A 10,955-nucleotide genomic window follows, 5' to 3' on the forward strand; every position below is an offset into this window, starting at 1 on the left:
GCTACTGCCGTGATGGGCTTCGTAACGTGCCCTGACACGCCACACAAACAGAAATAAAGTTTCTAAAGGGATAGTTCCTCTGTTCTGATTGGCTGAAGACGTTCGAAGCCGTTGTAAAACACTATGGAAACGCACACCTGCGAAAGTCAACACTCTACTACTGGTTGTTATGTGGGGCTTATCAACCAAATTGGCTGTTCAAGAACCATATTGCTTGCGGAAAAATAGCATTTACTTATTAACATTTAACTACTATCTATTAAAATAAATTCTGTATTAAACATTCCTGTTCATTCCCTAGAGTAAACCACTATGCGAGAAGCCCCGCCCCGCCTCCACGTTCTCTGCTGATTCCGCCTGTCAGCCACGCCGCTGCAGGCTGTGTGCTGTGTGGTGTTGGCAGTGAAAAGGTGTTTTCTTTCTGATGAAAGAGTTAGTCAGCATTGCTAGCATCTAACCGCATTGGTTTTCCAGTTTGAGCTGCAATGTCAACTAAATTGTTCTCTGTTAGCAATCCCGTTTTCAAATGTTTGAAAACCTTCCAAAACACTCGGGTGCGGGGGTTTAGGTAAGAGATTCTGGATTACTTCGATTTTTGCAGGCGAGCACAGAGGTTTTGCTAGCTATCTAGTCACTGTCGGGCGAAATAATCACCAGCACAACTAATAACAAATGCATTATGACTTTGTTATACTTTTTCAGCATTGGAGCAGCATGCCTTGGTTCAGTGAATTTAAAGGGTCGCAGCTTTCTCACATTGAAAGATTTCAATTCAGAAGAAATCAAGAGGCTGCTGTGGGTGTCAGGGGATCTGAAACATCGGATCAAACATGGAAAGCAGGTATCGATAAACACAGTTTCCATTGCACGTTAACCCGCGAGTTTTATTGTGCACCCTCTGATTCGGTCAGTCATTTGTCGTTTCTATTTCAGTATCTGCCTCTTCTGCAAGGGAAGTCGATTGGTATGATATTTGAGAAGAGGAGCACCAGAACAAGAATGTCCACTGAAACAGGTGTGAGTTTTGTGTGTCAGGGTCTGCCCACTTGTATACTATGTAGTTTAGTCAAACATCCTGACTGTAAACATTGATAAAAGCACTAACTAGTAACAAGTTCATTCAAGTCTGTACAGCCACATGGATACTTAAAGGGGAATGCCACCCATTTTAAGAATTCACATTTGTTATTTCTGTGCCCTGGAACAGTTCAGTCAATATTTGTGAATTTTCACTACTCATTTGTAAAGCTAGAAATCAGAGAGAAACCCCTTGAATTTGTGATGTCACTAGGAAAATCAGCGGCTGCTCCATAGACAATGAATGGGGCACTGACTTCGTGCAGCCATAAGATGCTGAGTTGAGTTGTGACACCAAAATTAAGTTAATCTTGCTTCGCTAACAGGTATGAACCTGCCTCATTTGGCTGTCCTGGGACGCAGAAATAACATTTTAATTCTTAAAATGGGTGGCATTCCCCTTTAATAGAGAAGATAGAAATTATAGAAATGCATGCTCCCATACTATTAGCTGGGCTGATGCCATTCTCCACCGTGCTCAGTGGTCCAGAAGTCAACGCTAATGCAGGATACAATAGAACTGCTGAAAAGCCGCTTTCAGTGCCTCCCTGAAAAGAAACTCTGAACATCTATTTCCATTGCTCTTTTTCTGTATACTTTGCCCCCTCAAAATGGATGTATCTGTTGCTATTTATGTGAACAAAGCATGGCCATGTACTTATTTCCATAAGTGTGAGAGATTCATGCATTTGTCAAGCAGCAGTTGTCCATTTGGGACAATAAAGTTGAGTTGAACCTGGCTGATAAGTAGAATAGACATGCAAATTTCTTTCCACACAATAAGCCATGTTTTGCATTGCTTAAGCTCCTGTTGTGTATTATTCCTTCCAGGTTTTGCTTTGCTGGGTGGGCACCCCTGTTTCCTTACCTCCCAGGACATCCACCTGGGTGTGAATGAGAGTGGCACAGATACAGCTAGGTGAGTGTTTTGACACTTTAGTAAGTTATGCTATAACTATTAGAAATGTTAATCAAAATGTGTTACAATGGCAAATTAAATGTGAGTCTCATTTTGCCACATGTGCACTTTTTTTTTTTTTTTTACCTCTGTTTATCCAAGGAAAGTTCAGTGAGCATGCATGCTGTTTCAGCATCACCGTGCTTCACACACATTCATACCTGGGAGCTGTCCAGTGCAGCAGCAGTCTTCTACTGTTGGCCACTGAACAGCTCCACTGTCAAGGGCTTCTCAACAATAGTTACTGAGGGAGGGGAGAGTGTTTCCTACCCAGTTTTTCCCCAGCCGGTCTGGTATATGAACCGCAGACCTTCCGGTACAGGTTCATACCTGTTAGCGAAGCAAGATTAACTTAATTTTGGTGTCACAACTCAACTCAGCATCTTATGGCTGCACGAAGTCAGTGCCCCATTCATTGTCTATGGAGCAGCCGCTGATTTTCCTAGTGACATCACTAATCTCTGTGTTGCTCTTTGAACCAATACAGGGTTCTCTCAGGACTGTGTGATATTGTCTTGGCACGAGTGTACAGCCACTCCACACTGGAGGAGCTGGCGAAGGAGGCGTCCATCCCCATCATCAACGGCCTGTCAGACCTCTACCACCCAATCCAGATCCTGGCCGACTTCCTCACCTTACAGGTACTGCAACGTCTCCAACAGAATGTTCCTCTAATCTACAACTCCACATTATACTGTTCCTACAAGTTTCAAATGATGCTGAAATGCTGCTTTCTAAACTAATACATTCCCTTGTAGGAGCATTACGGGTCACTTAGTGGACTAACATTGAGCTGGATCGGAGATGGGAACAACGTCCTCCACTCCTTCATGATGACTGCAGCCAAATTGGGAGTTCATCTCAGGATTGCCACTCCCAAGGTTTGCTTCTCTTTACATGATCATGTACTCTTGCCAGTTATATTATGTATTTGTTCATCCATTTCCCTTTTTGTGCTCTACTATTCTTGTTTATAGTTTCTTGTGGTAGACATGCATGCAGTCAGCCTTCAGCATCTCATCTCCCCAGTTGCTCCTTGAGTGACAGGAGTTACTGGGTGTGGTTCTCTATTATGTTGTACATTATTCATGCTTATTAATGCTAATCAGAGAGGAAGCTCAAACTGTATCCTCATTCTCAGGGGTATGAGCCAGAAAACAGTGTGATTCAAGAGGCACAGAGACTCTCCAAGCAGGTGAGGTTCTCCTCAGGTACAATATCATTATTTTACATTATTATAAACCACTTCTAATGACTTTCCGTTTTGTCTCAGCATGGGACCCAGTTGGTTCTGACCTCTGACCCGATGGAGGCAGCCCATGGCAGCAATGTGTTGGTCACTGACACCTGGGTCAGCATGGGACAGGAGGAGGAGAAGAAAAAGAGGATCAAAGACTTCCATGGTTACCAGATTACCATGCAGGTAAAGACAGTGACTATTACGATAATGGTAGAGACGGAGTCCAAAATTAACACCTGTTTGTAAAATTTGTATTTGGTGGCCAAATCAGTAAGGGTCACCCGCCACACTGACTGGTAACTTAAAGCGATGATAACATTTGAGTGTCTTGGTTATGTACAATCTTTGGTCTTTGCCATCAAAACAAAACAATGGCTCTGTATCAAACAGGCTCCTGATTGGCTGCCTGCTACACTAGCTCTTCACAAAGCGGTCACGTCCAAATTTTGCCAACCTGCCTGGATGGTTAACTAGCCTAACATTAGTTAAAACTTAACATTATTCCCGTCATGATGAAAGTTACAAACTTTCTCCATTGTTTTAAATGAAATTCTGAAGATCTATGTGAAAATCTGCTTGTCTCTTTATTGAATTTTTCACACAGTACCTGATTCTATACACAGAATAGCATGATTGAAAACTGATAGGGTGACCTATTTCTCTGGAAAACAGCAACAATTCTTTTGGCCAGTAAAATTATTCTTGGCAAGTAAATTCTTTTCAAAACACCAGTCTGTGGCAGATGAGCCAAAAAGTTCATTTCGGACACTGGGTAGAGAAGAATAAACACTAGAAGGAGGCAAACGGTAGAAGACAAGAGAGAAGCTTGAGTAGAGGATGTACTGTCCCCCTTGCATTATCCCACACAGTGTTTCGTCACGCAGAATTGACTCAGGTCATAACTCCTCTGTGGTCTGATTCTGCCCACTACAGACAGGAAGTGTGGCCAAGCCAGACTGGACCTTCCTGCACTGTCTTCCCCGGAAGCAGGAGGAGGTGGATGACCAGGTGTTTTACTCATCCCGCTCCCTCGTCTTCCCCGAGGCTGAGAACAGGAAGTGGACCATCATGGTAAGTAACCCAGATGAAATACAATTATCCAAGATATGGCTTTGTATATGTTGATAATATAAGTTTGGGTCAAGTTTGAGTCTGTCAGAATAGTCTGTCTTATTCCTTGTGTTCAGGCAATTCATCAGCACAACTCTCCTCTCTTTCAGGGTCTGATGGTGTCTCTGCTGACTGACTACACTCCACAGACCCCAATGCTGAAGCTGTAACTCGAGGTCTTACTGCCAAATGCCTTGTCTACATGGGAACAATGTTTTCTAAGATGAATATTCCTACCATATGGATAAATCTGACTTTGAAATCAGTTTTAAACGAGACACTGTAAGGTTTGAGTGTACACAAATGTGCCTTTTAACACCACGCTCTCTAAATTTGTTTACAACTCAGGTGTATAGGTGATACTGCTGTATCTTTTGTATTGTCTCCAAGAGCCTTTGCTGGAGAACAAGGGTAAAACATCACACAAATGAGTGACAAAATAAAATTGTGTGCATAAATCTTGTAAGACTGTAAGATTACTATCACTTATACGTCCAGTTTTTGTGACTATGAAACCTCAATTACTTTACAAATATGTTTTTTAATGCCAGGGTTTATATCTCAGTGGTTCATCATGCTGACTTGGAGACAAAGTGCGCCATCCAGCGGACGGAGTCGGCAACATCCCCTTTCTCAGATTGGCTGACTGAGGATGACGTGTATGTGCGGGAAGCTTTGATCTACTTGGGTGGTCCAGCCAGCGGGATAAAAGTGATGCTAGTTAGTACTTCATTCATAAAGCACTACAAGCCTACTATGAAGAAATTGTGCATGCGTACAGTTAAAGGGCCATCATCAACACTGATACTAATCCCCCCCCCCCCCCCCCACCCTACTAATTCACTACTTCGAGTATCAGAAATAGAGTACTGTAGGCTACTTTTTTCAGCAAATACTGTGTGATTGTGATTATAGTGCACGTCAAAATGCAATGCAATAATCAGCTACACACGTTAACCATAGAGGAATAGCTGCCATCAAAATAAGCCAGATCTCATCCCCGACCACCCACACACTGGAGGCAGAGAGCTGAGTTGAGGGTGGGAGGACGCCGTCGCCATTGCAGCCGCAGCTGGCCGTCTGGATTTCTGGTGAGGAGGGATCACTAACGATGGCGAGGGGATTTCGGGGCTGTTTCAGGTTCAGCGGCCAGCTACAGTGTTTTGGTGTAGAAACAAACAAGTAGAATGGACATTTTCCCTTTGGGGGAGAGAATGCGGACCCACTACGCCATACCAAACCAGGTAAGGAGGGATACGCTAACTGTGTTTTGAGGGACAATGGAGAAAGTTTTAGCTAACCTATGCTAACGTTAGTTGTTTTAGCTAATGCTAGTGCGGCACCTTCTTCACACATTCAGATAAGTTAGTTTACATACGGTCTTTAAATGTATTGCTTGAATAGCCATGGGGAATCTGGAAAAAAATCGCTTCAGTCACTGTTAACTGAACTTTAACAGTTACATGACTGTTATTTTTTTCACTCTAAAAGTTAACGTTACCAAGTAACGTTGCGTTAGTAGTTAAACTGACTTCTGTTTTGTTTTTTTTGCTGCGATGGCTGACGACTCATGGATGGGACACATTTTGAGGCTGTAACTTGAACTTTGAACACACGTTATTTTTCACCATGGACCTGAGCCTCCCAAGCTTTGATTTTTGTAAACCATCTGATGTAAAGCCTGTAATGAATGGTCCAGTCATATGATACGGTCTTTTCCTGTGCTTCACATCCCCCTAGGATGGTAAAAATGTACTGTTCCCGAAGCCATGAAGGGCTAGCAGCTGAAGTTTAACTGTGAATATGATGAAGATAAGCATTGGATTAGTAGCTATGTGAAGATAATCCACAGACATGTCACCACAGATGTTTCAGCAGGGGTCTCTCTGTAACACTCTAGCATTCCCATGTTTTTTTGCAACTGTGTTCTCTCTCCTCACCAGTCTCCTACCATGCCTTCACCTGTCTGGTGGCCCAGTCTCTCACCATGAACACCAGTAGGAACTGCACCCCTGTGGGGAATGGAGAGGGTCCGGCGGTCTTGGAGTCAGTCTCCATCGTGACCATCACACTGCTGGCCTGCCTGGGGAACTTCCTGATCGTGGCAACCCTCTACAGGAGGCCCTACCTGCTCACGCCCAGCAACAAGTTTGTCTTCAGCCTGACGCTGTCCAACCTGCTGCTGTCCGTGCTGGTGCTGCCGTTCGTGGCTGTGAGCTCAGCCAAGAGGGAGTGGGTGTTTGGAGTGGTGTGGTGCAACTTCACTGCCCTGCTCTATCTGCTCATCAGCTCTGCCAGCATGCTCACTCTGGGAGCTATTGCCATTGACAGGTTTGTGCCAAGCTGCCCACATCATAATCACAGTTGTAGGCATTTGGCTAAACATTATAGATAGAAGTCTACTATGACTCAGAAATAATGAAATCATGTGAGAATGTAATGTCCTTAAAGTGAAAATTCCTCCTTAAAGCAGAATTGACATATTTTATTCCTATGATCTTGGGTTGCTCATAGTTACGCCTGTTTATGCACTTGACCAACTGGAGAACCTGGAGCTGCTCGATTGGTAATTACTTGGAGACTCACATTGTGGACTCACAATGTTGGAGCTTTTAAGTCAAACTGAGATTTGTTTCATTGTAATGTCATGAACCAGAAAAAGTGTGCAAATCCACATAAAATCAGCATGGGTACTGTCACGGTTTCCACAAAAGTCATTCAGCATTAGTTGTTAATAGAGCAGATCATGTATTTGTCTCCTGATGACCTTAATTAATGATTAGAGAATCAAGACTTTGACCAAGAGGTAGCCTGTTTGAGTTCCTGGACCAGCTGGGAAAATCGAGACAACAACTTATGTGCTCTTGATTAAGGTATTTAACCCCTGGCTGCTCCAGTGGAACCGCTCTGTGGCCAACAGTAGAGGACTGTCACTGTAATGGCAGCTCTTAGGTGTAACCCTTCCGCTCCCTGCAACTACCTACTGTTAATGACAATATGTTCTTTGTCAACCTGCCTGGTTAAATAAGGGATAAAAAATATTGTCTCTCCTGTTTCTAGATGAAAAGAAACGTGTTCATGTTCACATATCAAAGCCAAACTGTCCAAGGTTGTTGGAATAACATACTCTGTGAATTCTCTTTTAGGATGTATTTCCCTTCTAGGTCAATATGTACACTTGTAAATAAGACTGGTTAACCACACACTCCAGTGGTGGTAATTTTCTGGAGATTTTCCAAGCTCAAGTGACAAGCATTAGACTAGCTAACACACTGTCAACTGAAGATTCTTTTCCTCATCCCTCCCTATTTTTAGGAAGTAAAAATCAGATAGTCAGCAGATACAGCTGATCCATCTAATTTAACTCTATTTTCAGCTTTTTGGATTACAGACTGACTCTGTAGCTTTTTTTGAGAAGTAGTATGCCATAAACAAGCATCATTTGAGGTTGGTGTGTAGAGGAATTGCACTTGAGGTTGGTTGGAATTAACATTGAATGCCACTTTGGTTGACGTTTTATTGTTATTCCTGTCGTGAAGGATCACAAGGGGCTGTGAAATGTAGCTACTAAGACCTAATGTTGCTCCCCAGCATACAGTCCCCACTGTTCTGTGACTGCGGTCATAATTACCCCCCTCACCTTTGGGGATTTTAGATTACAGTGCATGTTTTTGTTCTCCTGCCGAGCCCCTCCCTTTCTGTTCTCACTGCAACTTTTTGTAAACGCATAATAGCATCATTGAAAAAAGTGCAGCCTCTAGCCAAGGTTTCTGTAAATATCTAACTGGTCACTGTCACTGTGTTGCTTAGACCAGAAGGCTCCCATGAGAAAGGTGTTGAGTTGCTTTTCTACAGGGTTCCCACTCTACACTCCTTTCATCCTAACAGGTACTACGCAGTGCTCTACCCGATGATCTACCCCATGAAGATCACAGGGAACCGGGCGGTGGTGGTCATCGTCTACGTGTGGCTGCACTCCCTGGTCGGCTGCCTGCCCCCTCTGTTCGGCTGGTCCTCCTTCGAGTTTGACTGCTTCAAGTGGACCTGTGTTGCATCCTGGCACCGAGAACCGGGCTACACAGCCTTCTGGGTCACCTGGTGCAGCCTTCCCCCTTTAATCGCCATGTTGGCCTGTTATGGTGTCATTTTCCGCGTTGCCCGAATGAAAGCCCGGAAGGTGCACTGTGGGACGGTTGTTGTGGCCCAGGACGACTCCACAGGAGCCCAGAGGAACGGACGCAAGAACTCAAGCACCTCAACTTCCTCCAATGGAAGCCGGCGGAGCCTGGTGTACGCAGGGAGCCAGTGCAAGGCCTTCGTCACCATCCTGGTGGTGATAGGCACCTTCCTTATGACCTGGGGACCGTATGTCGGGGTGGTGTGTACCGAGGCCTTATGGGGGCAGGGGAGTGTGTCTCAGGGGCTGGAGACTCTGGTAGCGTGGCTGTCCTTCTGCAGTGCGGTGTGCCATCCGCTCATCTATGGTCTGTGGAATAAGACGGTAAGGAAGGAGCTACTGGGGATGTGCTTTGGAGATCGCTACTACAGAGAGTCATTCGCCACGCGGCAAAGGACGTCCCGCCTCTTCAGCATCTCCAACAGAATCACAGGTGGGAGAGCAGCACTGGCTCTATTTGTCGCACAAGAAATTTTGAAGGCATATTGAAGTCATTTTGACTGGCAGGCCGCAATTTGGATTGGTATGGTTATCTGACTTGCCATTTATGTTGAGATACCAAATCATAGACTTAAGATTGCTGTTTTCTTGTGATGTAATGTGATATTATATGGTGACCACTTGTCAACCTGTTGTGTTCCATCAGACTTGGGTATGTCCCCACACCTGACAGCCATGCTGGCTGGTGGAGGGCAGCTGGTGGCCCCTGGGAGCAGCACAGGAGACACTGGCTTCAGTTTCACTCAGGACTCATGTAAGTGTTGCACACAGGAAGCAGAGGGAAAGGGGGAAAATACCTTCCATTATCCTTAACATGGGTGTTTCTGCAAATTCTGTCCATTCTGCATTGTAGCAGCCAGACTCTTGTTCTTTATTTGAAGATAAAATGGAGATAAGGTGATTCATTGCACTTTTAAACATGAAGGTGTTGTTGCTGGCAGATGGTCTTATTTATTCTGTTGCATCATACTCCCACGGTCAACCTCACATTCCTTCTTCACAGCTCATGTAATGGCATGTAATGTCGTGTAATGCAAAGAAATGTCTGATGGTCCACACATTTCATTGACTGTGTTGGCCACTCTGTCTCAAATAGTACAGAGATGGTTTGTACTTTTTTTTATACTGTAAATTCTTTATAAATCACCGCTTTCAAATATTACGAAGCAACCCTTATGTCTCTGTCATGTTTCTCACGCAGGTACAGATGTGATGCTGCTGGATAACTTCTCCACCGACGGCTCCTCCCATCCCCAGTGCCATGGGAATACAGCCGGGAAGAGGAGGAGCTCAGTCACCTTTGAAGACCAGGTGGAGCATTCCAAAGGTATCTGTCATTTCCTACCCAGAAACAGGAAATTAGAGGAGAGGGAACTCAATTCATACTCTTTTGAGGCTGTGAAAAATGAGGATATGGTCAACCGATTACCACTTAAGAGGAAATAAAGAGTACTAAAAGAGGAAATGGATGAAGGAAAATAAGAAAATCTAACTAAATTTAAACAGTGTCCACAGTGCCATTTGTTCAGTAGACAACACAAATAATATCTGCATTTTCTCCTCAGCTGAAAGCACCATCCCATCCACCGTCCAAGTCCATGCAGAGATACACAAATCTCTTGACACCTTTGCCTCCTGTCTGGCAAAGGCTATAGAGAGCGACGCTAAGCTCACCCTCTTTGGGGAGGGTTCGGCTCTGCCGGGCGGACTGTTTATGACCAGGGCGGCGCCAAGGCCCAGATACCTGGACGGCCAGAGACTGAGGCTGGAGAGTATAGATGAAGGGATAGTCAAAGACGACAGAGATGAAGAGCAGGATGCGGAGGAATTACCAGCCTGAACACAAGTGGCCTCTTCAAATATTGGGCATTGTATAGACCTACTTCAGTATCTCTGTAAACTGCAAGGGCTGCCACACCCTTTACCTGCAGACACAACACTATCATATGAAACTTGACCATTCTGAGCACCGGTGTTGGTCATGCTGTGCCGGTGGACATTATGAAGTCTGGTTTCTCTACAAATGAGTAGTCCATACTTGAAATTGTCATTAGGAATAAGTGGCACATGATTCATTCCACTGTGTTGGACCAAGTGTACACCATCAGAGTGCCTTGCAAGCAATTATACGTATTCATGTAATCAAATAGGAAGCCTTAACTACTGTAACCTAAATGGTCCAATGTTTTAGTAATTTGTTTACTACTATATTTATCGTAATAGTATTTCTTCAGAATTTGCATGAACTGTGCCTCATCATATTAACAGAATCTGTTAGCCAGTAGTATTAGTAAGGTACTTGCAGAGTCTTATGTTCCTTAATTGGTTGGTACCTACAGTAATTTGAGGCGCATTAGAACAATGGATTAAGTCCGTTCCTGACATTTCATGAT

The 10,955-nt window shown here is 44.2% G+C and overlaps 2 protein-coding genes across 3 annotated transcripts; both read left to right on the forward strand.

Moving 5' to 3' along the window:
• The first annotated feature begins 432 nt into the window (after nt 1–432).
• On the forward strand, nt 433–4,819 carry LOC139660976 (ornithine transcarbamylase, mitochondrial-like). The gene is made up of 10 exons (XM_071539282.1): nt 433–568; nt 703–841; nt 934–1,015; nt 1,909–1,996; nt 2,523–2,676; nt 2,794–2,916; nt 3,177–3,230; nt 3,309–3,458; nt 4,209–4,346; nt 4,496–4,819. Exons 1-10 carry the CDS (start codon nt 486–488, stop codon nt 4,553–4,555), a joined length of 1,071 nt encoding a protein of 356 aa, XP_071395383.1. The 5' UTR covers nt 433–485; the 3' UTR covers nt 4,556–4,819.
• A 523-nt stretch (nt 4,820–5,342) lies between these two features.
• Nucleotides 5,343–10,411, forward strand: gpr161b (G protein-coupled receptor 161b). Of its 2 annotated transcripts, none has more exons than XM_071539274.1 (6): nt 5,343–5,476; nt 6,329–6,716; nt 8,274–8,995; nt 9,209–9,316; nt 9,764–9,889; nt 10,128–10,411. In XM_071539274.1, exons 2-6 carry the CDS (start codon nt 6,373–6,375, stop codon nt 10,400–10,402), a joined length of 1,575 nt encoding a protein of 524 aa, XP_071395375.1. In that variant the 5' UTR covers nt 5,343–5,476; nt 6,329–6,372; the 3' UTR covers nt 10,403–10,411. The 2 variants fall into 2 exon arrangements, with proteins under 2 accessions (XP_071395375.1, XP_071395374.1); XM_071539273.1 differs by having other exon boundaries at nt 5,469–5,629.
• The last annotated feature ends 544 nt before the right edge of the window (nt 10,412–10,955 follow it).

Source organism: Centroberyx affinis, unplaced genomic scaffold (assembly GCF_046629955.1).
Source record: "Centroberyx affinis isolate AG114_WGS23_722 - 3 ecotype Tasmania unplaced genomic scaffold, CSIRO-AGI_Caff_v1 ptg003428l_1, whole genome shotgun sequence".
NCBI lineage: Eukaryota > Metazoa > Chordata > Actinopteri > Beryciformes > Berycidae > Centroberyx > Centroberyx affinis.